We start from the raw sequence: 27,101 nt of genomic DNA, 5'->3' as shown, positions 1-27,101 counted from the left end.
CCCCCCCCCCAAACTCACTCTCCTGCTGGTAATAGCCCATCCAAAGTGACCACTCTCCTTACAATGTGTATGAAAATCAAGGTGGGCCATTTCCAGCACAAATCCAGGGTTTAACAAGAACGTTGGGGGGGGGTGTAGGAAAAAACAAGGGTAAATAGGCTACCTTGCATAATGACTTAGCCACTCCCAGTCTCTATTTAAGCCTAAATTAATAGTGTCCAATTTGCAAATGAATTCCAATTCAGCAGTTTCTCGCTGGAGTCTGGATTTGAAGTTTTTTTGTTTTAAGATAGCGACCTTCATGTCTGTAATTGCGTGACCAGAGAGATTGAAGTGTTCTCCGACTGGTTTATGAATGTTATAATTCTTGACATCTGATTTGTGTCCATTTATTCTTTTACGTAGAGACTGTCCAGTTTGACCAATGTACATGGCAGAGGGGCATTGCTGGCACATGATGGCATATATCACATTGGGGGATGTGCAGGTGAATGAGCCTCTGATAGTGCGGCTGATGTTATTAGGCCCTGTGATGGTGTCCCCTGAATAGATATGTGGGCACAGTTGGCAACGGGCTTTGTTGCAAGGATAGGTTCCTGGGTTAGTGGTTCTGTTGTGTGGTATGTGGTTGTTGGTGAGTATTTGCTTCAGGTTGGGGGGCTGTCTGTAGGCAAGGACTGGCCTGTCTCCCAAGATTTGTGAGAGTGTTGGGTCATCCTTCAGGATAGGTTGTAGATCCTTAATAATGCGTTGGAGGGGTTTTAGTTGGGGGCTGAAGGTGACGGCTAGTGGCGTTGTGTCATTTTCTTTGTTAGGCCTGTCCTGTAGTAGGTGACTTCTGGGAACCCTTCTGGCTCTATCAATCTGTTTCTTCACTTCCGCAGGTGGGTATTGTAGTTGTAAGAAAGCTTGACAGAGATCTTGTAGGTGTTTGTCTCTGTCTGAGGGGTTGGAGCAAATGCGGTTGTATCGCAGAGCTTGGCTGTAGACGATGGATCGTGTGGTGTGGTCAGGGTGAAAGCTGGAGGCATGTAGGTAGGAATAGCGGTCAGTAGGTTTCCGGTATAGGGTGGTGTTTATGTGACCATTGTTTATTAGCACTGTAGTGTCCAGGAAGTGGATCTCTTGTGTGGACTGGACCAGGCTGAGGTTGATGGTGGGATGGAAATTGTTGAAATCATGGTGGAATTCCTCAAGGGCTTCTTTTCCATGGGTCCAGATGATGAAGATGTCATCAATATAGCGCAAGTAGAGTAGGGGCATTAGGGGACGAGAGCTGAGGAAGCGTTGTTCTAAATCAGCCATAAAAATGTTGGCATACTGTGGGGCCATGCGGGTACCCATAGCAGTGCCGCTGAACTGAAGGTATACATTGTCCCCAAATGTAAAATAGTTATGGGTAAGGACAAAGTCACAAAGTTCAGCCACCAGGTTAGCTGTGACGTTATCGGGGATAGTGTTCTTGACGACTTGTAGTCCATCTTTGTGTGGAATGTTGGTGTAGAGGGCTTCTACATCCATAGTGGCCAGGATGGTGTTATCAGGAAGATCACCGATGGATTGTAGTTTCCTCAGGAAGTCAGTGGTGTCTCGAAGGTAGCTGGGAGTGCTGGTAGTGTAGGGCCTGAGGAGGGAGTCTACATAGCCAGACAATCCTGTTGTCATGGTGCCAAAGCCTGAGATGATGGGGCGCCCAGGATTTCCAGGTTTATGGATCTTAGGTAGTAGATAGAATGTCCCAGGTCGGGGTTCCAGGGGTGTGTCTGTGCGGATTTGATCTTGTGCTTTTTCAGGAAGTTTCTTGAGCAAATGCTGTAGTTGCTTTTGGTAACTCTCAGTGGGATCATAGGGTAATGGCTTGTAGAAGGTGGTGTTGGAGAGCTGCCGAGCAGCCTCTTGTTCATATTCCGACCTATTCATGATGACAACAGCACCTCCTTTGATTATCATACACATTGTAAAGAGAGTGGTCACTTTGGATGGGCTATTACCAGCAGGAGAGTGAGTTTGTGTGTGGGGGGACAGAGGGTGAGAAAACCTGGATTTGTGCTGGAAATGGCCCAACTTGATTATCATACACATTATAAAGAGAGTGATCACTTTAGATAAGCTATTACCAGCAGGAGAGTGGGGTGGGAGGAGGTATTGTTTCATGGTCTCTGTGTATATAATGTCTTCTGCAGTTTCCACAGTATGCATCCGATGAAGTGAGCTGTAGCTCACGAAAGCTTATGCTCAAATAAATTGGTTAGTCTCTAAGGTGCCACAAGTACTCCTTTTCTTTTTGCGAATACAGACTAACACGGCTGTTACTCTGAAACCTGTCATTACTGCACTAAGTAGAATGTATAATTTCTTCCTATTAAATTGCTTCTCTGCAGTGGAGTTATTTTGTTAGAGAATACATTCAATGACAATAACTTTTCAACGTGCTTTCCTCAAATGTTGCATCTCTGATTGTGACATTAATATACTCATTTACATCAGTTATTGGTGAAAATAGTAAAAAGGCTGTGTAATGACATAATGAATCAGGTTCTGCCGCATCGTGGGGGGATAGACTGGAGGACCTCTTGAAATCCCTTCCACCCCTACGTTGCTATGATTCATCAAAGCTTTTAAAATTTCAGAAAATTCCATGCAGAATTGTCAATATATTTAAGATAAAGATTAATTTGCAAATGATCTGTTGGTCAAATGAGAAATAGTACTCATAACTTTCAGTAAGAATTATTCTGATTATCAGCATTTCAGGTTTTTAAAAATTCTTTCTTTGTTGTTTTTCAGATAACCCTCATATATAATATATAACTACATAAAAATAAGAACAGTCCAGGAAAATAACCATGTAACAAAAAATCCATCCAAAGATTTTAGGGGCTTGCTTCAGGATAATCTAAGTACTAAACATATGTAGGCAAGAAAGTTGCCGATTTAATGTAATGGTTAATGTGTAAATATATTGCACATGAGTGATCTTTGATGTTTGCCAAGAGCTCAGACTTGCAGTATAGGGCATTCAAGAGGCACTCAGTACGTCACAGGGTTGAGCTCATGTTGCCTGATTCTGTTCCTACTAAAATCAATGGGCATTTTGCCATTGACTTCGAAGATAGGAGCATCAGACCCACAGGGCAGAGAAATTCGTACAGTGCTCTGAAAATTGCATAGGGCTGTGAGAAAATTTCTGTATCTGCAGTAAATTGAGCACTGTTGTGTAGTGAGCATGATAAGATCAAGGCAGAAAGGAACCACAGTAATAAAGTACCATATTCTGCAGCCCTGAGAATGGTCCAGTGCTTCTGTTTGTCGCAGATTATATCCACATTCCTATGGATTCAACCCTAATCAATCAGATACAAATTAAGACCCTGATTTTTTCAAAGACTTATGCATGCACTTAAATTTACACCCTGTGAGTAGTCAGTATGACAAGTTAAGCATGTTCATAAGTCTTTGCAGGATCAGGATTTAAAGATTTTGTTAGAAGGTAACAAAAATGTGGAAAAAAAAACTGCCAAAAATCAGCTTTTTTTTGCTGTTTTCTAAACAATGGCCCTCTTAATTTAAGTGAAAAGAGGGTTTGAAGGGTGCCGGGGCAGTGAGGTGGAGATAAGCAGGGGAAATAGATTTAGCAAGTTCCAGCTTGGTATGGAATGAAAGAAAGAAAGAAAGCTGAGCTGCAAACTCATCAAAAACAGAGCTGTTAATTGAAAAGCTGACAGACCTGTAACTACAGCAGAGCTTCTGGCCGCCACTATAATAAATGTAACTGTACGTTTAGAGTAATTTGCTAATTTGCCTAAGTAACACCCACAGACAGCAACATGACATAAATACATTAGCGGAAGCAACAACTATAACCAGCTCATACAGATTCTTGGCTAGTAGATGGATGGATCAGATGAGCTGGAAAAGAGTTAGAAAATAGAATAGAAATGGAATTGTTAACAAAACTATGGCATGCAATTTTCTTCGATATTTGTCAAAGGCAATGGTATTGCTGTATCATACTTGTGAATGCCTAGACATACTGTAATACTTATGTTACATTTTCAGCCTGTGTGTGAATGTGATATATGGACATGTGTTAGACATTCTGCAGAATGTTAAGCGCTTCAGATTTGGAAATAAAAATATTTTAATTTCAAAAAATGCTTAAAATAACTAATTGACTCTCCAGCATTCATCATCTAAATGTACCAGAAAATCATAAATCAGAAAACTGTTTCTGCTAAGGAATCTGCCATTGGGGAATTGCATTTATGGTCCACAGGAAAGAATTGAATATTGGTATAATATTAACATAAAAACAGAGTACAAAACTTATTCTTAATGTTAGCTCAGCATTCCAAAATGTACCGAAACTCAACATCCTGGTATCCTATTTTTAAATTTGCCCAAAGAAACAGGTGATACTAAGTGTAAATGCTGATTTTTCTTAAAAAAATAAAATAAAAATCCTATTGGTAATGGGCTATTGACTCAGAGCAGAAGTTCAATAGGAGCATGCCATCAGTATGATGTGTAGCTGTGTTGGCTATGGGTGTTTGAACATGGTGAGCCTCCTCCGTATGTTTTCACTGCTATTTCCTGCACTAAGGAGCAAATCCTGCTCCCAGTACCGTGTTTATGGAAGGCTATGCTGCAGAACTGGTACAGCTCTGCTGTTCAGGCTTGAAGAGTCGGCATATAAGGTGTACGTGCCATAGCTCTGTGGGACACCCAGCATATCACTATGAAGTAAGAATGTATCATCTCATAGGTGAGGGAATGATGGATCTGCCATTGGTCATCAGGTAGTGCACTGTTTCTGGTCATCTCCCTCTCCCTCCCTGCTGATATAGCTCAGAGGCTGGTATTGCAGCCACGGAGCAGCTTCACTGTCAGTCCATGACCTGGAGGGGAAGAATCTTTCTATCCCTAATCTCTGAGGTGACGCTTTGTGTTCAGGAGTGGACTTGTGGCTATAAGTGCTTATTTCACCCAGTGCATCCACCCCACTTCAGTGCCTGTGTAGATAGGGCAAGCATATGGGATATGTTCTGCAGGGTACTCATGTGTGCATTTGTGCTTACAGAGCACTCAGTGTTGCATTATTTTCTAGCGCCTCTTCTGTGTTTTGCTAGCATCCTTATATTGCTGGTGTGATGGTGCTGCCTGTGGGAGCCAGCTGAGGTCACTCAATCAGGGTGAACTGCAAACAGAACAGGGCAAACAAATCCCAAACGCTGGTGGATATTCCAATACTTAGATTTACCAAGCCAGAACAAAACAGCTTCTATAGCACCTCCCTGGTTACTCAGAAGTCCAAATAATGCAGTTCCCTTAAAGTACCCAGCCTCAGGCCTCCATCCAGACACACATGTCAAACATATGATGATAAATTCTGAAAATCTTATTTCATTATATAAAAGAAAAGATTCTCCTGACCCCAAAGGACCAAGCCCCAGACCCAGGTCAAATAATAACTTAGATCTTACCCCAAATACATGCTTATAGTCAATTCTTATTGACTAAACTAAAATTTATAAAAAAAGAAAAGAGAGAGTGTGTTGGTTAAAAGATCAATGTACATACAGACTTGAGCTCAATTCTTGAGGTTCAGATACATAGCAGAGATGAGCTTGTAGTTGCCAAAAGTCCTTTTAGAAATAGTCCATAGGTGACAGTTTAATGTCCATATTCAGGGTGACTCCAGTCAGTGACTGGGGATCTCAATCCTTATGGCTTAAGGTTTCCCCCTCTTGAAACCCAAAGCAGATTTGAGATGAAGAAGGATCGTGTCCCAAGGTTTTTATACATTTCCAGCAGCCTTTTGGCCTTAGAATACAGTAGGCTTGACTTTCCTTCTTCCAAACATCCTGGCAATTAGCACAGGATAATTTATCCATTAAACAGTTTGGATACAGCTTATCACAACCTTCAAAGAGACATAGACAATAATAAGTCCCATAAAGAGAAGGAGTACTTGTGGCACCTTAGAGACTAACAGATTTATTTGAGCATGTAGCTCACGAAAGCTTATGCTCAAATAAATTTGTTAGTCTCTAAGGTGCCACAAGTACTCCTTTTCTTTTTGCGAATACAGACTAACACGGCTGCTACTCTGAAATAAATTCCATGTGGATGCATTTTATTCCTCAGTCCTACCCATGCCAACTTTTATGCCACTTTATTTAGACGTGGTGATTTGTATCACCCGTTACTTTTGGTCTGAACTGGGCTCAGAGTTATCAGTGAAGTTTTAAATAATGTTACCTTGTCAGATTTTTTGGGGATTAAAAACCACTAGGTTTCTGTGGATTTAGTTAACTACCATGCATTTGCAGTGAAGTCATCCCCCCCCCCCCAAACTACCTTCACTAGTAGAAAAGCAATGTTAGGTCCTGCCCATATTCTGTTTGGAAGCAGCCTTATTCAGTGTTTTCCTCTTCCTTATGCATCTTTTAGTCTCCTCTCTGTCCTCTGTAGACACATTCCAAAGGTTTGTGTTAGGGTCCCTGAGGTGGTCCTTGCTTTCAAGTACAGGGTCCAGCTGATAATCACTTGGAGTCAGGTAGGAATTTTTCTGTTGTAGTGCGGCTGCTCAGGAGTGTTTGTGTGAGAGAGAGTTTGTGGGCAGAGGAATTAGGGGTTCTTGCTGTCCTGTGGTATATGCTGTAAGGATCAGCACTCAGAGCTAGTTGCAGAGGATAATATTGAACACTCTTCACTGTGTATGAGGAGTTCACTGCTTTGACTGATATCTTGTTAGCATTCTTCATTTGCAAGCACTCACAAAATTTTCCTAGTAGGCAGAAGTTTTCTACGTTACATTGATCTTAGCTTTTTGCAATTTTATTGTTGCAGCTTTGAGGGCAAGTGTTCCCCCTGTGGTTGTTTTAACCCCTTTCCCAAAACTTGGACAGAGGTTTGAAAATGGGTAGGGCTAAAAGCTATGGGGGAAGGCAAATCAGACACAGATACAAAGGATCCCAATAGGTAAGCCTGAGCCCTATCTTGGTTGAAGATTTGGCTTCTGGATTGTGGCAAAGGAGGTCTATTAGTCTGGCAGAAGCTGTGGACATGTAAGGCCTCTTTACCATGAAATGATATTTAAGAATTAGCAGGTTGCAGGAAATTTAGAGGTGGTGTTTTTTTAATAAGGATTATGATCAGTGGCTTTTATACCCACACACTTGTCTGAGAGTTTTATTGTGATCATGACAAGTGGAAGCTGTAACCAATGGTAAGTAAATACCGTGCATAGGTATGCATAATTTTTAAAAAATATTAAATAGTTAAGGCAGAGTCATCACACTACTTCCATGTATATTAAGAGTCAAATTCTGCTATTGGAAAGGTGCATGTCACTACCATTGAAGTCAATGGTAGTTATGTTCACACATCTCAGGGCAGAATTTGGTTGTTTCAGATGTGTAAGAATGTTGTGTGGTACTGTTTTGTGTGTGTTTGTTTCTTTTATTCAGTTTTCAGAAACTGAAATATAACTGAGGTTTGTTGTTGTTTTTCACTATTTTAGGTAGCCTGCCATATGAATACAAGATTGTGATAGCAGGAAATCATGAATTGACCTTTGACCAAGAGTTCATGGCAGACTTAATCAAGCAGGACTTTTACTATTTTCCCTCTGTGTCTAAGCTGAAACCAGAGAGCTATGAAAATGTGCAGTCTCTTCTAACAAATTGCATCTATCTTCAAGATTCTGAAGTGACGGTGAGGGGGTTCAGAATATATGGATCTCCTTGGTAAGCAGCTCTTTAACATAAATAAATAAAATTATAGCATTGATTACTACCACACCAGCCATTTCATGCCATTCAGTCATATTTGGATTAGTGTGTGAATAAAAGAGTAATATTCAGTTTTATAAACTTTTTTATTTTTTTGTAGCTCATCTTTCCTTTGGCAAAATATCTGACTATAAGAGTATGTGGATCATTAAATCAATGAGACAAAGATAAGATAATGTATCCTTTAGACACTCATTCAAGAGCGAGCCATTTAAATATTCCATATAGCTTTAACTTGGTATGTGGAAAGAATATACAATTTAACAAGTTTACATTATTACAGTTTAATTTGAGTGCATTGCAAATATGTCTTTTGAGTTTTTCCTTTGATATTGAAAGCTCACTATTTTAGATATATTATTTCTTTTTCTCTCTCTCTCTTAGTTTACTATGAGTTGCTATCCCTCAGAATGTTATTTTCTTTTATATATTAATACCCTTCATCAAGATGCAGTTTAGGTTCTGGAATAATGTTGGCTTTTATAGTAACCCATCAGTGGCTAACCAGTACTTCAGTTTTCCCTCTGCTGTACCTTCTGAGGCCACTTGGAACTTTTTTGTGATAAAAAGGAGAAAACTCTGGTCCAGTGGCTTCCAAAGGACTGGGCCTTACCACTTCATCTAAAGAAGAAATTCTCCATTGGGTTGCAGGCTGAACTCTACAGGGGGTCCCTCTGTGTCTCATTGGTGGATAAGTAAAATGAAATTTGCTCTTCTGTTACTGAAGTTGTAAATCTGGTATATTTCATGAACACTGTATGCATATTTAAAGGAAATTAATATTCTATTTAAAAGGTAAGTTTTCAGGGAATATGTTTTCATCCTTTTGAAACCACATCAGGCTGGAATGTAGCAAACAAGTTGTCAGACCTGATGCGTATACCCAGTGTGGATTCTCACAGTGTGAATAAACTGTGAAATCTATTGGAAACTTTTTTTTAATGAAAATTGGCATTTTCCCATTTGGTTGCTTGAGCTGGGTGTTAATTTTTCCCAAGCTTACTATTCTGCATTTATCTATATTAAAATCTCATCCCACTTAAATACGCCCATCTCTCTCAGCTTTCCAGATATTTCTTTATTTTCAACCTACCCACCTGCTGTGTTGAAGCTTAATTTAATCCTGTGTCTCCTGTACATTCAATCAATGTATAATTTACTTTGTTTTCAAAATTATTCAGGAAGATATAAAATTATTCAGTCACAATGTAAAATTTTGGAGTATGCCACTTGCCACCTCTTCCCAGTTTGATATTTAAGTTTAAGTACAGTAACTACGCTCTGTTTTCAGTGTGGCTGGCAATTTAGTATTTTCACTACAATAATCCTAATCAGTCACCATATTTCCAAAGTTAGTATTAATTTTTCAGCAATAATGTACTAAAAGTCTCATTAAAAGACATATATATTTAAATTTAATTTATTTATGAAATAACTAAGTAGAGGCTCAAGGAAACCATTTGAACTTCCTGTGCCTATGCAAATCTGTGAAAGTTTCCTGGGGACATCTTTGCCTACCCACGAACATGAAATGTTACAGTTAAATTAAATCTGTTGTTTTCATTTGTCCACTAAACCTGTAATTTTGCTCAATTTCTGTGTGCTGTCAGGTTTGTCTGGCTTGACTTGTTCTTTACGAATCTGTGGTGCTTCCCATTCATTCTGTTACTCTCTTCTAAGTACTTATGTACTAATTTATTCTAAAGATAGTTCTGAATTGTAGTGTTAGAACTGGATCAAAACTTCCTCATTGTTTGACAGTGTTGAGATTCAAGAAGTTGGTTCAGCTAAAGGATAAGCTGGCAAAATTTAACTGAAGATCTGTGCTGCCTTATACAAAAGGTCAGAGTTTCCTGGTGGTGGAACTTCAGCCAGGAGGCTGGGTTACAGTGGGGCAAAGTGACTACAACCTCATTTTTGGGGACATGACAAAAATTCAGTGCAACAGAGCATCAACAATTGGTGTTGCTGCCCAAAATGGGGCATAGTCCATGTGCCTAGGAGCCCTCTGATTCAATACCTGTCTGGAGACTAGTGGTGCAAGCAGATTTTAACTCTTACCGGTGTAGTACCGACCCCCCGACCCTGACCCCCCCCCCCTTGTAGTGGGGCAGCTGCCCCACTCCAGAAGAGCAGGGGTTAAAAGCAGCCCTTTGAGAGGGCTGTGGCTGGGACCCAATTAGAAAAGGGATTAAGAGCAGCTGAGGGAGGTTGGCTGGCTAGGACCTAGCTGCCTAGGAGCACAGGGTATCTGAAGCAGAGCAGTGCTGGAGAAGGGAAAGAGGAACTGGGGAGCTCCAGCCTGGCAACTCCCCAGGCTGAGGCCTTGTTAAAGGCCTAAGGAGGCACTGGGGCTGCAGAGGCAGCTGGTGCAACCCCCTTGCCAATGATGAGTGGCCATCACAGACTGCAGTTTGCCCCAGGGAAAGTGGGCTAGCTGATGACTGGCAGTAGCCACTGAGGCAAGGAGCCGGTGCCCTGCACCAGCAGCTCCTCTGGCGCAGCTGTACCATCCCCAGCCCTGTCCTCTGGCGGGGCTGTACAGACAGGAGACACAGCTGCGTAGAAGGGCTGGGGGTGATACAGCTGCACCAGAGGAGCTGCTGGCCTGAGGTGCTGACTCCTGGGAGTGGCAGCCCCACATTCTGCTCCTTTCACTGCTACAGTTCTCGGAAAAGCCCTACAGTTCAGCAGATACCAATTTCTTTCCACGGATATCCGCATCCACGGATAAATTTGTATCCGCACAGGGTTATACAATTCAGTCTTGAAAATGTGTCTTAATGGTATGGCCTACCTGACTGTACCAGCTTACTTGCAGCACTGCTGGAGACTCTCCCACTGTAAGAGTGTCCATGGAATTGTGATGGGAATTAAAGCTGCCCTCCCACACCCCACACTGCCTCGTTCCCATAGGAGTGACTCTCCCCTGGGAGCAAGGATCTTTGCTGGCAAGGTGCTTCTTCTGTTGTAATATAAGTCTCACTGCACTAACTGCTGAATTAGACCCAATGTCTTGCTTATGATGTTTCAGCTGAACATTGGTTGTTTGTTTGTTTGTTTTATGGAATGCTAATTACAGTTTCCATGCTGATATTCCAGTCAAGTAAAAATCACTCTTGATTACGCAACCAGAATGGCACATGCGGTAGAAACTAAACCAAACCAACCCCACAATAAGCAGAGAAGCAGTGTGAGTTAAACTCGAACCATGTGTCTGGATTTCAAAAGTGATGAATAATTTAATGAGTAATAATTAAGAATGTTAGTTAACTTTTAACTATTTTATTCCTATTTTTAAACTTTATGCATTCTGACCTGGAACCTTTGTCACAGACTTTCTGGGAAATTAATCTCAATCCCTTTATACAAAATAGGAATTATGATCTCAAAAGAATGATAGGAGGCTAGTGAAAGCTTTCCTTGGATTTTTTTTCTTGCCTTGCACCACAATACTCCATGTTCCTGATAGTCCCCAAAGACCTCATTGTTACCTTAAAATAGTTCCTAAAACTTTCCCGCAGAGCTCAACAAGAAAGCTGAGTAGTTTCTTGCTGAGTCTCCTAACACACTTTCTTTCAATAATGCCAGCTCTTGAGATTATGTATATAAATTAGCTTTTAAAATGGTTTGGTTATCTCTCTCCCAATTAATGTTCCCATGTGCTGGTTAGGGATATATGTTGTCTAATTCTGAAAAACCCTCACAAGAAATCTTTATCAGTTATTATTCTGAATATAGATGGACTAAATTACTCGTTTTTCATTCTACTTAATATAATTGAAGGAGGCATTGCGTAGTGGTTAGAAGTGGGACTGAGTGTCAGTACTCTCCTGGGTTTCTGTTCCTGGCTCTATCAATGACCCTGTGCCTCCATTAGAACTAATCTAAAAATGAGTATAAATCACAGCGACCATACATCTCTGAGGTAGGTGAGGCTAATTCATGTTTGCAAAGAACTTGGAGAACCTCAGATGTAAGGTGCTAGAGAAATGCAATTTTTTTTGTTGTTGTTTACATTATACATATCCTCCAGTGTACAAGTTGAAGTTGTTTTAGTTACAAAGTAAAGCGAGAAAGGTGGATTGGGTTGTTTATCTTGCTTGTCTCCCAAAGCCTTTCAGCCGGTACCGCTTGTGGGTGGCTAATATTTTTAGTTGCACTTGTGTACTATCATCATCTGACCTCCAATATAATCTAAAAGACAATCACTTTGTCTGATTACAAAGAAAATAAAACACTATCCCACTCTCCTCAAAATTAGTGACAAAACTCCCATTGACTTCAAGGTGCAAGATTGGGTTCTTAATCACTAACCCAAAATTTTAACACCCTTTGATATTCGATTATTGTGAATTATATTTAACAGGAAACAACATCTTGAAACAGATCATGATGTAAAGTACAATAGTTACCATTAAAAAGTCAACATTTACCACACACTGATAATCTTAGAATAGGTAATAAGTGTGTGTCAGATGCAGCTGGATATTGTTGATTTTTAGAAGGCTAGCATCAGAGATGTGAAAAAAGACTTTGCTTCTAACTTCAGTTAGAAAGTATTGCAAATCAGTAAATTTCAGAGTTATAAGATAGTATACGTTTCATAGTTTAAACTTTCTCAAAATAGCCAGAAATAAACTAATTGCTAAATTAACCCAAATTGTTTAAGTATAAAACCTATGTGGTGATAGTTATGATTTCTGAAACTTTCAAAGGATGAAGCAGTTCTTTCAATGTTTTATTTTTATTGTTTTTATTTAAGGACCCCAATTATGGGTCTAGACCTCATTGTGCAAGGCCCTATACAATCTTTAACAAAAAAATCCCTGCCCCAGAGACCTTGTGATTTTTGTGTCAGATAGGATACAGCAGGTGAACAACACAGATAAATGGGTTGGAGAAATTGGGATGAGATAACAATAAAATAGTTTAGCATAAAAGCAGAAGGTCTTCCTTGCATCATCAAACTGGAGTTCTCCTGAGTGTTACTCCTAGGAGGGCATTGCCCACTGAAACATATAACAGACCCAATCACTGAATGGGTACATTGAAACAATGAATCCTATTAAGAGCTATCTTAGAAAAGTGTGTGTGTGTGTGTCAGATCATAGATTACATATAAAAAATGTACTGTAAGGTGCTGGCTTGTCCCCAGCACACAAAGGACTGTCTGCCACAGCCGGAGGCTCTTTTGCAGGCAGTTTTATTTCTCAAACATACACAAAAACCTGTTGAACATAGTTCCTCAGCCCACTGTGGGCTGTGGCTCCCTGATGATTTTTTCCCTTTACCTCTCTCAATTTCTCATGTTTCAGGGCCCATGACAGGGTTAATTGAGCCTACCCTCCCAGGGCTCTGTCCCTGGATCCCCTTTCCCCCAGCAGGTTCCTACTGCCTCTTCTCCCAGGGCACTCTGCCAGCCACTCTCAGGGAATTTCCTGCTGTTCCTGCTCCCACTACCTGGCCTCCTGGCTTCTAGCCTGTCTCCACAGTGCCAAGGAACAGACAAGAGCTCCAGGTCATGTATCTCTGCTCCTTTCCTGACTGCATCTCAGGCCTGACTCACCCATGCTCTGCCCAGGTGCCTTCTCTTATATGTGGGGGTCAGCTGACCAGTCTTAGATGCACTGGCCACTTCCCTCTTAAAGGGCTGGTGCCACCCTGTGACACTTACACTAAAAGAATATTAATTGTGCAAAGGCAAGTGCTCAAGTATTAGGAAATTCCAAAATTAAGGTTGCCTGAGCAACCTGTATTCAACCCATTGTGTATATGCATTGTGTACTCCTGGGGGAATTCTGCGCCCACTGCAAATGCACAGAATTCAAGTCCCCCACAATTCTATTTTTTCAGCAGAAAATACATTCTTCCGGAGAGATGCTGCAGTTATATACCTTTTGCCCAACAGGGGCTGCCAGCTCACTGGCAGTAGTAGCCAGCGGTCAGCTCTGTTACTCACAGCACCCTGCCTATGGGGCCAAGTTAGGAGGCACGGGATAAGGAAGGACAGACAGAGCAGGTCACATGGGACTGCTGGGGGTATCACAGACTGGGGTTCAGAGGGGCTAGTCGCGGGGACAGACTGGTGCAGGGGCTGAATGGGAATAAGGGTGCAAGGCCACAGGGGGGCAGGAGGTAGCTGAATGGGGTGCAGGGATACATGGGGATTGAGGGGGTGCAGGGCTGCCTGGAGGTAGGGGGGTGGCTGAGTGGGGGGTGCAGGGACACATGGGGACGGGGCAGATGTGCCTGACTGAATGGGAGAGGCTAGGGGTCATCCAGGATCTGCACGGGGGAGGCTCCCCAACTCCCGAACAGTCCCTCCTCCCCTCAAAAAACATGTTCCATACTTCTCCCAACAACCTTCCAGGTTCACTCCCAGGCTCCTTCCCAGAAATTATTTCCCTCTCCCTCAGCTCCTCCATTACCCCTGACTCCCCCAAGCCTTTGCATTGCTTCTGAGGGATGTAGGAAATAAGTTTCTGTTAGGGCTGTCAAGTGGTTAAAAAAATTAATTGCGCTGTTAAACAATAATAGAATACCATTTAGTTAAATATTTTTGGATGTTTTCTACATTTTTAAATATATTGATTTCAATTACAACACAGAATACAAAGTGTACAGTGCTCACTTTATATTTATTTTTGATAACAAGAATTTGCACTGTAAAAAACAAAAGAAATAGTATTTTTCAATTCTCCTAACACAAGTAATGTAGTGCAATCTCTATCATGAAAGTTGAACTTACAAATGTAGAATTATGTACAAAAAATAACTGCATTCAAAAATAAAACAATGTAAAAATTTAGAGCCTACAAGTCCACTCCGTCCTACTTCAGCCAATTGCTCAGAGAAACAAATTTAATTACTATTTGCAGGAGATAATACTGACTGCTTCTTGTTTACAAGGTCACCTGAAAGTGAGAACTGGTGTTCACGTGGCACTGTTGTAGCTGGCGTCACAAGATATTTACGTGCCAGTTGTGCTAAAGATTCGTATGTCCCTTCATGCTTCAACCACCATTCCAGGAGTCATGCATCCATGCTGATGATGGGTTCTACTGGATAACAATCCAAAGCAGAGCGGACCGATGCATGTTCATTTTCATTATCTGAGTCAGATGCCACCAGCAGAAGGTTGGGGGTTTTTTTTTTTTTTGGTGGCTCAGGTTCTGTAGTTTCCTCATTGGACTGTTGCTCTTTTAAGACTTCTGAAAGCATGCTCCACACCTTGTCCCTCTCAGATTTTGGACGGCACTTCAGATTCTTAAACCTTGGGTTGAGTGCTGTAGCTATTTTTAGAAATCTCACATTGGTACCTTCTTTGCATTTTGTCATATCTGCTGTGAAAGTGTTCTTAAAATGAACAACATATGCTGGATCATCATCTAAGACTGCTATAACATGAAATATATGGCAGAGTGTGGGTAAAACAGAGCAGGAGACATACAATTCTCCCCACAAGGAGTTCAGTGACAAATTTAATTAACACATTATTTTTTTTAATGAGCATCATCAGCATGGAAGCATGTCCTCAGGAATGGTGGCTGAAGTATGAAGGGGCATATGAATGTTTAGCATATTTGGCATGTAAATACCTTGCAATGCCGGCTACAAAAGTGCCGTGCAAAGTCCTGTTCTCACTTTCAGGTGACATTGTAAATAAGAAGCAGGCAGCATTATCTCCCGTAAAAGTAAACAAACTTGTTTGTCTTAGCAATTGGCTGAACAAGAAGTAGGACTGAGTGGACTTGTAGGCTCTAAAGTTTTACATTGTTTTCTTTTTGAGTGCAGTTATGCAACAACAAAAAATCTACATTTGTAAATTACACTTTCATGATAAAGAGTGCACTACAGTACCTGTATGAGATGAATTGAAAAACACTATCTTATTTTTACAGTGCACATATTTGTAATCAAAAATAATAATATAAAGTGAGCACTGTACACTTTGTATTCTGTATTGTAATAAAAATCAGTATATTTGAAAATGTAGAGAAACATCCAAAAATATTTAATAAATTTCAGTTGGTATTCTATTCTTTAACAGAGCGATTAATCACAATTAATTCTTTTGAGTTAATCGTGTGAGTTATATGCAATTAATCGACAGCCCTAGTTTCTGGTATTGTAGTTTAAATGAATTATTACTCAAAGCTCTGTATTAATATGCCAAGTAAGGAAGCTATTTGTCAAAAAACAGTTCTTGACTCTTTTTTGTTGTCTGTATTGTTACAGACATACTTACTGACAGGTATTTTGAAATAAATTACTGAAATAATTGAAACTGGCGTGATTATATTGTGTTATTTTGACAAATATGCAGAATTTTTGAGAATTTAAAAATACTGTGTGCACAATTTATAATTTTTTGGTGCAGAATTTGTGATTTTTATTTGGCAAAGAATTACCCCAGGAGTAATTATGATGCCATCTTTAATTAGATGATCGCATACTATTTTTTTTTCTAGAGAGCCCCAGCTTCATTCAGTGCACAGGATAGATGATGATCACTGAGTGAAGTAGCTGTTTGGTATTTCTTTATATCCTCATCATTCCTGAAATTTGTGGCCCCTGCCTTATTTACCACACACCAAACAAACTCAACATTGAAAACAGAATTTACTGGGTGTTTCTATGGCATTTGTCGCCATAGCATCTGAGTGTTTCAGAATCATTGATTAATTTGTCTTCACAATGCCTTATATATACCCCATTTTTTGAGAGAAATTAAGGCCAAATTTTTCAAAAATGTCCACTGATTTCTGGTGCCTCAGTGATCAGGCACCCAACTTGAGACACTTAGGGTCTGATTGTTAAGAATACCTTTTTTATATATAATATATATATGAACAAAGCTGTTTTGCAGACATTAATTAATCCTCAGAATATCCTTGAGAGGTTGGTGTGTATGTACTATGTCCTTTTAACAGCAAGGGGAAACTGGTTTGTGCTGGGCTGGTATAAGGGGGAGCAGAGGCCTCCACCTGCATGGCCACTTCGTCAGTATCATCCTCTTCCCTGATATGATTCTTAAGTGGTGAGGAGGCCTTCCACTGGGTCTCATATCAGGAAAATGTTGCCCTTACTGTGTTTACTTGGATGAATTGCCTTGTCTCCACTACAGAAGCACCATGTGAAAATAAACAGCTCCACTGGTGACTGTAGGTTTTCATGTCAACATGAACAAATCTTGATCTACCCTTGCATGCATGATCTTGCATGTTGTTGTAGCTGCTTCTCTACTGTACAGGATTGCAGTGGTATGAGAGTGTAATGTGTCTTGAGCTACATAGACCATAAATAAGGCTATGATTTAGTCACGGGTATTTTTAGTAAAAGTCATAGACAAGTCATGGGCAATAAACAAAAATTCACGGCCGTGACCTGTCCATGACTTATACCAAAAATACTTGATTAAATCTTGGGGGGCGAAGGAGAGCTGGAGGACCATGGGGGGGGCAGGGAGCTGCTGCTGAGAGGGGGTGGTCCGAGGGGGCCACTGCTGGGGGCAGGGTGCCTGGGGACGGCGGACCAGGGTCGTAGACAGCAGCTGCTCTGGCTGGCCTGGGGACTACTGCCCGGGGCTGCTCCGGCCAGCTGTCTGGGGACCACTGCCTGGGGCTGCAGACTGCAGCTGCTCCAGCCACCCTTGGACCGCTGCTGTGGGCCGCTGGTGCAGCGGCTGGTGTGGCTGTCCTGGGGGCCAGCTGCTGGGGCAGCTGTGTGGTCAGCTACCCTGGCCCTTGCAGAAGTCACGGAGGTCGCAGAAAGTCATGGAATCCGTGACTTCCATGACAGATACAGAGCCCTAACTATAAATAAATTATCCTGTTTTTATAAGAGATTTCCTCTCTCTTCAGTGCCATCCCTTCCCTTAAAAGTGTGCTTATCCCTTGCAGAATACTTGTAATTTAGTTAAAGGTGCTTTTGTGGATTATATGGTGGTTTTTCCTTGAGAACACAATGGATGAGCACACCATTCTCTGTTCATGTATTGTATAATTAGTGGGTGAGTAGCATCAGGCTGGATATTGCCTGAATCAGTAATAATAGAATCAAAGACTCTTAGAAATGTAGGGCTGGAAGGGACTCAGGAGGTTCTCTAGTCCTTCCTCTCTGTGCTGAGGCAGGATTAAGTATCCTAAAGGACCTCTTCCAGCCCTCTCTGTCTCTCTTGCTCTTTCTCAAATCAGAAGCTGTTTATAGATGAGAAGTGTTATGCCCATGCCCTCACTATTTCCACTACGCTGCCATTGCCACAACGCTGTGGTATAAAGCTTCCCCCTAGATTAAAACAATACTGTGTGCAGCCTAAGTGCGTGTTTCCCTCCTTTGGAAAACGTAGGATTTGACACACGTATCAGACCATTCATCACTGAGGTCCCACCTTTGGCAATGCTTGATCCATCAGAAGAGGAGAAATGTCAAAAAACACCACCACCAACCCATAAACTAACAGCCAACAATACCACAAGCACTAAAACCTCAGAAAGTCCCAGATCAGTTGCGCAATGCTGTAAATGGGTCATAAAGGAACATTTTTGTCCTCACCCAGACATGCAGCGTGGCAGAAAAGAGTTCTTTATGGCTGGGTCAGGACACATTCCCCTGTGGAAAATGGGGGGGAAATTATTATTATTAAATGTGAGAGTTTCATTAGTCGGAATGAGATATTGCTGTGGATAGCCTGAAGCAGCCCTCAGCATGGGATTTTCCGCAGCAGTGGTGACCTGAAGGGTGGATTTTTGCTTGCGTAGGAATTGTTTGCAGGGGGCTATCCTTGTGAAATGATTCCTCATTTTCCTTTTGGCAGCATTTAAATTTTTCGAGTGTGTATTGTTCCTATTCCCTCCTGTATCCTTTTGTTCCAGGCCATCTGTAACTTCAGAAGCTTTCATTACCCCTGTGGGGAGGGTGGGAGGCGAAGTTTACTTTCCCCTAGGAAGTCCTTCACAAGCATTTGATCTGCAATAAGAGATGCCTATCCATTTTGGACTTCAATTTTTTCTTTTCTCTCCCCCAAGCCTCTAATGCACATTGACTGGATAAGGCCGCACCGATTTTCAGGAAGCAACACAGCTCTTGTACAATCTCCCATTGTTCATGGGAAAGGGTTTTTGTTCTGGTAATGGGCATTCAGTGGCACATAAGTTAATAACCTGTAGGTCAAGTTCCTCTGCTGTGCTTAGTAAAGCCCGGGAGTGTGGTGTGACTGATCCCTGCCATAAAACAGAGCAGTCTTCAGGCTGCTTTACTTTACGTCAGCTGTCAGACTGGCACAAAAAACACCTTAACACAGGGGAAAATCTGGCCACTAATGATCAAAATCCCAACTTCACTTCAGTATTTGTAATGTTGAATTTGCAATTCTTGTCCTAGCTGTTACTGTTCCTCTTGATTCAATTTACCTATGATGTAATATTGAGAGCCAAGTCCTGCTTGGCTTATTCAGGCTAACTATTTATTCTATTGTAGTCCTGAGTTTGTAGCTCTGATTGTTGTGTGGGATTCTGCTACATCCATTCAGGGAGGGGAATGGTAACTTTGGTTATACAGTTAGTAATCGTTTAGGTAAAAATGGCAAAGTGTCAAATTAGTCCAGCTTGCTTTTGCTTCACACCCTTCTGCAACCTGAGTCTCCATTTTGGTGCCTTCTGTCTTTCCTCTCCACCTTACCAAACACAGTTATCAAAGTTTTTCATTCCTCACTGGGCTCGGTCTCCAGCGGTAAAATAGTATAACAAAGATTTATAGGTTCATTTCATGAGAGGGACGCGCTTTCATTTTGCCAGTGATGAATCATCTAATGTTTGTTTTGCCAGGCCTTGTACAAATCTTTACAGTCACGGAGGTGCACATCAATTAAAATGAAATTGTATTAAAATCCAAGATTTACTCCATATAACATACCATGTTAAATATTAGTCGTCTCCTCCTCCCTCTGTTGGGAGCAACAATATTAGACGGTAAATGTCAGACTCCTATTTCTAAAATTCAAACAAAATACTTAAATTGCCGTTCTGCTTCAAAGGGTCAGTCTACATTGCACCTGGTGCATGCCTGCCAGCCTGGGTAGACAGACACATGCGAGCCTGCTTGAGCTAATGGGCTAAAAATACCCATGTGGATGTTGCAGCTTGGGGTAGCAACCTGAGTACAAGCCCACTTGACCCCGTGGGTCCAAGCTTTGGGGGTGGGGGGACTAGCCCACACCACCACCTATCCACATGGCTATATTTAGCTTGAGCGAAGCTGGGGCGTATCTGTCTACCTGGCTGGGAGGCACGGTCCCAGCTGAGGCACAGACACACACAAAGTGATCTGAGAAAACCTCTTTCCTGTATTTCTTTATGTTCTGTCTCTCCCACCCACACCCATGCATAAATGGGCTCTCCATCCTGTGGACTGGGGCAGAATGGCACAGAAGCTGCTAAACAAAAAAAGGAGATTTTCATCTTATGTTACATCTCCCTTCCCCACCTTCAGTTCTTCAGCAGTTTAGAATAGGGGTAATCAGAGCAGAATTACCTCTGTACTGTTACCTTAAGCAAAAAGAAAATTGCAATTTAAAATTCCTGCAGATCTCAGTTTAATTAAGTTTTTAAGCTAGTTGCATGTTTTAATGTCTAGCTCTGGCAGTGCCTGTTACAGGATGCTGGGTTTTGATAGCTCAAATATTTTTTTTTAAAAGATGAATGTTCTGTGTTGTTAAAAGCCATGGGATTGGAGCAGTTTCTTAACCAATCCATTGGAGGTATGCAATATAATGAGTAATTTAGGCAAACTGACATGCTTCTCCAGGAAAATGAAAATCATGAGTGTGAATAATAGACTCCCCTAGTTATTGAAAATTGAGGCATATCATATATACTGGTGTTTTGGGGAAAGGTTTGACATCTTAAGCCTGATACGGCTGTAGCATTATGGTGAGAATGCTGGAGATGTTTTATTTCAGGTGTTCAGTAAATGGAACATGTGACAGATGCATAAAGAATAGGAACATTTTTAGAAAAGAGAAAACAAAATTGATCATCCTGGTAAAAGATATTAATTATAGTCTGGGGCAAGTAAAACCAGGTTTAATTGCAGCTGTTCTCAAACTGGGGTCTGCAGACCCCTGGGGGTTTGCAAGGGTACTCCAGGGGGTCCACAAGTCATGTCCGGGGCTGCCAACTCCTCCCCCTCCCTCCCAATGCCTCCTGCACACTGTTGAACAGCTGTTTAGCGGTGTGCAGGAGGTGGTGGGAGGGAGTGTAAGGAGCAGGGACAGGGTGTGCTCTGGAGAGGGGGCGGAAATAGGTGGGGAAGAGGAGGAGCAGGAGTGGGGTGGAAAGAGGTGGGGGGGAGGGCCTTGGGGGAAGCGGTGGAGTGGGGGCTGAGCACCCCCAGGGAAAATTAGAAGCTGGCTTGGAGGTTCATGAAAAATTTTAAATCAAAATTGGGGTCCTCAGGTTGCTAAAGTTTGAGAACTGCTGTTTTAATGGAATGCTGGAGTGATTTTTTTTTTCCTATTCTGTACTTATCAGAAACTATATTCCATTTTTGGAAAGTGCTGTTTCTAAAAATGCTTAGAACCATAACACTATAGTTTAATTTGCAACATCTGGAAGATCATACGAATGGTACTTCCTGCAAAAATGATTTTGATGAGCTATTAAATTCAGATGTTCAGGTTTTTTCATATTGAATAACACTTGAAATGTAAAAGATTCTCAAATGCAGAAAGCAAGACTTGAGAAGTGCTTGTAGCTTGTATTTATAACTGTGTAAACTAACAAACAAGTTTTTGCCTGAATCTGTTTCTTTGGCTAACAGAATATTGCTTAAAATGAATTCATTTTGAGTAACAAAACTTTTTGGAAAACATTTTCATGATATAACTTGGAAATGTAGGAAATACAGGACCTATCCTACAAAAACTATGCACATGAGTTCCTTAACTGATGTGAGTAGTTCCACTGAACTCAGGATAGGATCCTTAATTTGTACTGTAGTATTCAGTCAAGTGACTGATGTATAGTAGGAAAAATTGCTTTTACAGTGCTGGAAAAAGGAAGTAAAACAAAAATCTGAACTCCCATTACTCAAGATTAGTCTTCCATTACATGTTAAATGAACATAAGTCGAGTATTGGCATATAGTTTTGATATACACTGTGATTGTATATGTGTAATACTGTACATACCATAGCTCACATATGTAATGGAGATAAATTGCAGAACCATATGATAAATCACTTTTATCATGCACTCTTGAGCACTTTAGCTGCACTCTGCCCACTATTATATTTCCCCCAGGATTTATTATAACAGTTCAAGCCTGTGGGAATACCTGCTGTTTATTTTTAATAAATATTTATTATGTGGGAATACCTGCCACAAGATATTTCCTCCCAAATAAGATTTCTCTCCAAAATTACATTAGTCCAAGGCCCAGAATGGGTAATTCTCAGTACGGGAACAGTGAAAAGAGTGAGTTAAACCACCTTGCAGATTACATACCCACATGTACCTGTATTATAGATAGGGATTGATGCTTCACTGTGCTGCACATTGTGGAGTCATTTACATATGTGCAAAGTGAGTTGAAATTGTTAAAAATCTGAATGGTAGCATTTTATACCCACTTTACAGCTACAAATGACTGCACAAAGTGCAAGTCAGTGGAGAATTGTGTGTGTGTGTGTGTGTGTACATACTGTATATCTCTATATAGTTACATCATTTATAGGAATTTTCAGAGCATGTTTTGTGGGTGCTAAAATTATTTTGTTTATTGTAATATCTTTGTCCACATTGGGTAACTTTAATATTCTGTAAGATTTTTCTATGAATGAAATTTGCATTTCGTTACTACAGTACAAATATCTTTAGTTTTAATTAAATTTGAGGATAGTAGAAAATATAGTACCCTGATTTAATTAGTTTAGGGGGGAAATATCCTTTCTTGGATAATAATTGTTATTTGTATAGTGTATTTGGGCAAAGTAGTTCAATATCAGTTCCTCAAAAGAAATAACTGACTCTTCAGATCCAGTAAACTAGTCCACTTTGGATTCAGCTAGTTTTTAATTTAAGACCGACAGAATAAGAGACCTGTAATTTCACTACAGGGAATGCTTCACTTTCACGCAGTTCATAAACCACAAGAGTGAAACAGCAATACCCAAGAGCAGTTTTCTCTTTTCTTTTTCACATTTACTTAAAAGTTTAATTTTGTGAGCAAGAGCTGATTAAGTGTTTTTATTTTTGCATTAACAAAAGAACTTCCATCTACCAATGGCCCATCTGCAGTCAGGTCTCCAGTCTCTGACAGCAGCTACTGCAGGATGTTTCAGAGGAAGATGTAAACCCCCCACATAATGCCAGCCTTAATCTACTGTGCTTTGTCTTTAGTTGGGAACAGTGGAGCCCTCTGGCAATATTCCAAGTAAGGAAAACACAAACAGAGAACTGGTTTGCAGACACACCACTCCTGGGAGCAGATCCTCAGCTGGTGTAAATTGTCTTAGCTCCATTGACTTTGATGGAGCTATAAAGATTTACCCTTGCTGAGGATTGCTTCTAATTCACCACCACCACTGCCTTGTTCCCAACAGCTTGTATACATCTCCTTAGATTCAGGCACAATAGATGCACACACTTGGTGACTAGATGGTAATTTTACAATCCGCCCTAAGTAAAAGGCAGTGCTTAGCTGCACCACTGCATAAGCCCACCAAGGAACAAATTCTGATGCACCATATACCAATTCTTTCCCTGCTCTCCCTTGCTCTGCATGAGGGGAACGTTAGTCCATCCCTTCCTGTGGAGCCAATAAGCAGAGCAACAGTTCTATATTGTAACAGAGTGACTGTGCTGCCTGGGTCTGCCTATGTGGGGCACATCCACAGACAGTCCCTGAAAGGTGTGGCTCCTCCCGAGAAGGGTTCCTGACCCTGCAAGTAACCCTGAGAGGAAGGGCGGGGGAGGGGTGTTTTCTGCTGGGGGTGGGGGAGAAGATGAAGGTTTTTGGAGTCAGTAGCATCAGCCCCTGGAGGGGAACAGTAACGATTACATGTTCTTCTGTTACTGAGCTCATGCCTGTGTCATCATTCTGGGGACTGCCTGCTTGTGCTAATGCCCAAGAACGAGACAACGATATCATAAAGCATCCTGTGGGGCTTTTAAAATCAATTTTTGATAACATTTAAATCCGTTATTGTTAGCATCCTCTTCCCTGGTTGCAAAGCATTATGGGCCAGATCCTCACCTGGTTGGTATCACAAAGCTCCGCCAAAGTGAATGGAACTGTCTGATTTACACCAGGTGAAGGACTTGCACATATGTTTCTTTTTCAGAAGGATATGTCAGAATTCCCAGCCAGCTGAGCTGAACATCCTTGTGTACTTTATAATAATCTTATCTCAAGCCATAAAATGCAGGTATAGAAAGTTACTGTAGCAATGAGTTTGCACTGCCATAGTTAAGGGTGAATTTAAGATTCCAGGAAATTATTAACAGCGCTGTTTTTAGTTCAGTTCAGGTGGCAACTTGGCACACAAGGTGTCAGCATAGGAGCCTTTTTTTTTTTAACAAGAAATAAGTTCAGCTGTTAAATTATACGTGTTAAAAATAATATACTTTATACATATATAGACGGACTAGGTATTTATTGGTTTGGAAGCATTTTTGTGCTCATTTAACTCAAAATGGGTTTGACTTTTATAAAAAAACTAAAATTGGCAGGGATCAGGTCCATATGGGCTAATTACTCCTGGAATTTTGAAAGAAATGTAAATCTGGTGAGATTTACATTTTTCTAAACTGAAAAGTGGCTCCTATTCAGGCCTTTTTTGTGGATTTTGAATGCACTTAAACTTGTTTTGTCTTATTCCAAAGTCCATGAAAGTTTCACAAGTACTTTGAGCTTTATAGCCACAGAGGCTAATCTTTATTTGAGGTGACATTTCCTCTCTGTGGATAAAATTCACCCTTGTAACACGGGCCAGCACAAGGCCTAGGCATTACTTAAATAAATGGGACTTAAGTCGTCATTTTATGGCCCTCTGCACAGGGTTGAGTTTCACGTTGTGATAGATGCCTCATTAAGCGTCTCCCCCGCCTGCCCTTCACCAGAACAGAGTCTCTTCTTCAGCTCGATTGCCACACAAAGGACAAGAGAAGCCCTTGAGAATAAGGTCAGGGAGGTCTACAGTAGACTTCTTTAAAGAGACCACAACCCTACTCCATGAGACCTCCACATGGGGAAGGAGGCCATTTCTTTTAGCAGTGAAGAAAAAAATCTTTGAAAGGGTCCATGCATGGATGAACTTTGATTTGATCTTCCTTTGCTGATTGGCTCATTCCTGAGGAGCTCTACACTTAAAACAAGATGATAACTCCCCAGTGGACCATGGGACCTCAAAAAATAGTGCTGCTCCAATTTTCATGCTTTTGTTTCCCTTTGCTACTGTGCTGCTATGGAAATGATCCCAAAGGAAACTGCCCTTTCGCTGTGTATAGCCCCAAGGACCTGGCTGCACTCTTATATTGGGATTAACCCTCTGGAGATGAGAAACTGAGGAAACAATTCCTAAAATTTCAGGAAATAAGCTTCTTAGTCCTATGCTCAGTCCAATACACGGTGTTTTGTCACTAAGTAGTAGGGTGACCAGATAGCAAGTGTGAAAAATCAGGACACGTTTTTTTCCCGGAGGGGTATAATTGCATATCTAAGACAAAGCCCCTAATATCAGGACGGTCCCCTTAGTAGTGTGAGCAGACATCCCGATATTAAGTAGTGATAGGATTTTATTTTTAGTGTTGAATTTCTTTGCTTCTTAGTCCAGTTCATCATTAAAGTTTGAGTGGGTTTTTTTGTTTTGTTTTTTTAACATCAGCTCGGAGATTTCCATTTGGCTTTCAGCAGAATGAAAGAATCTACTTCCATTGGTATTGGCTTGTTTTGAAAATCAGCATTTCAGGAATTTTTCTCCTTGCCTGTTACCCTGCGTTTTCTTGGCATGGAGATAAAATAGCTTTCATTTTATTTTTCATTGTTTTATAACAGATTTCATGTTTAGAAATGATCAATTCATAATAGTCGCTATTCAGTCTCTTTCTTCTTTCCAGTCAGAGATGTCTGAAGTCCTTCACTAAACAAAAGATAAATGATTTCATGTGTAACTAGAAATGGAAAAAATAATTACTGACAAAGGGCCCTACTCCAATTTTTGGACTGCTTTCCTTTCCTTTTTTTTTTTTTTTTTTTCTAAATTAGTTGTAGTGAAAGGTGCAGAAATAACAGCCCTGGATACTGTAGATTTTTATCCATTGAGCATGTATAGCAAAAACAGAGGTATCGCAAGCTTCTCCACAATGGGAAAAAGATACTGCTGTGGCTAAGGCACTAGACTGGTACTCCGGAAATCTAACCTGAATTCTTTGCTTCACCACAGATTTCCTTGTGGCATTGGGCAAGTCACTTTCTCTCCGTTTCAGATCCCCCTTTTTAAAATGGGGATGATAGTGTTTTCTTACTTCATAGGGGTGTTATGAGGATATATTGCAAACACAGAAGTATAGGAGTTGCAATACCAGATGACATCAATTGACATCAATTCCAGTATCTTGAATCCAGCCGTGGCCAGAGCCAGCTGCTTCAGAGGAAGGTACAGGAAACCCTGCAGGAGGTAGTTATGGAATAACCTACCCCCAGGAAATTCCCTTTCTAAAGTATACCAGTTAAAGATTGGTTTATGCCCTGAAGCATGAAGGTTTAATCTCTTTCAATGATCTTGTTGCTTTAATCCTTTCTGTTGTAATTCTAGATGTTCTTGGTAGACATATAAATGCCCAATCTTTTTGAATATTGCTGACCTCTTGGCCTCTGACATCTTGTGGCAGTGAGTTCCACAGGCCAATCATGCATTGTGTAGAAAAACTATTTCCTTATTAGTTTTACATGTGCTGCCTTTCAGTTTCATTTAATGGTCTGTTCTTGAATTTGTAGTGAATTGTGATAGTGAATATAAGTGACTGATCTACTTTCTCAATACAATGAACTCTTTTGTATACCCCTGTCATCTCCCCGTTTATAGATCTCCTTTTAAATGTAAACAGTCCCAGTCTTTTCAACTGGTCTTATGTGCACATTTTTCTGTGTTTCCAATCATTCTCGTCTCCCATCTCTGAACCCCATTTATTTCTATTTGCTAAACCCTGTTCAAGAAGGAAAGGAAGGAGTGAGAGCAGCAGAATAATAATGAATTTTTTAAAAAGCTGACTTTAACAAACTCAAAGAACTGGTACCTAAGGT

General features: G+C 40.9%; 1 protein-coding gene across 1 annotated transcript in view; it reads left to right on the top strand.

The window, feature by feature from the left end:
* The window catches only part of MPPED1 (metallophosphoesterase domain containing 1), a 59,835-nt gene that overhangs the window by 14,923 nt on the left and 17,811 nt on the right, over positions 1-27,101 (top strand). The window contains exon 3 of the mRNA XM_077807449.1: positions 7,526-7,751. Within this exon, the coding sequence (XP_077663575.1) occupies positions 7,526-7,751 (226 nt within the window). The remainder of the gene's footprint in view (positions 1-7,525; positions 7,752-27,101) is intronic.

The sequence above is a fragment of the Eretmochelys imbricata genome, chromosome 1 (genome assembly GCF_965152235.1).
Source record: "Eretmochelys imbricata isolate rEreImb1 chromosome 1, rEreImb1.hap1, whole genome shotgun sequence".
NCBI classification, from domain to species: Eukaryota; Metazoa; Chordata; order Testudines; family Cheloniidae; genus Eretmochelys; species Eretmochelys imbricata.
The sequence above is the reverse complement of the archived record's forward strand: the minus strand, read 5'-3'. Positions and strand labels throughout refer to the sequence as shown.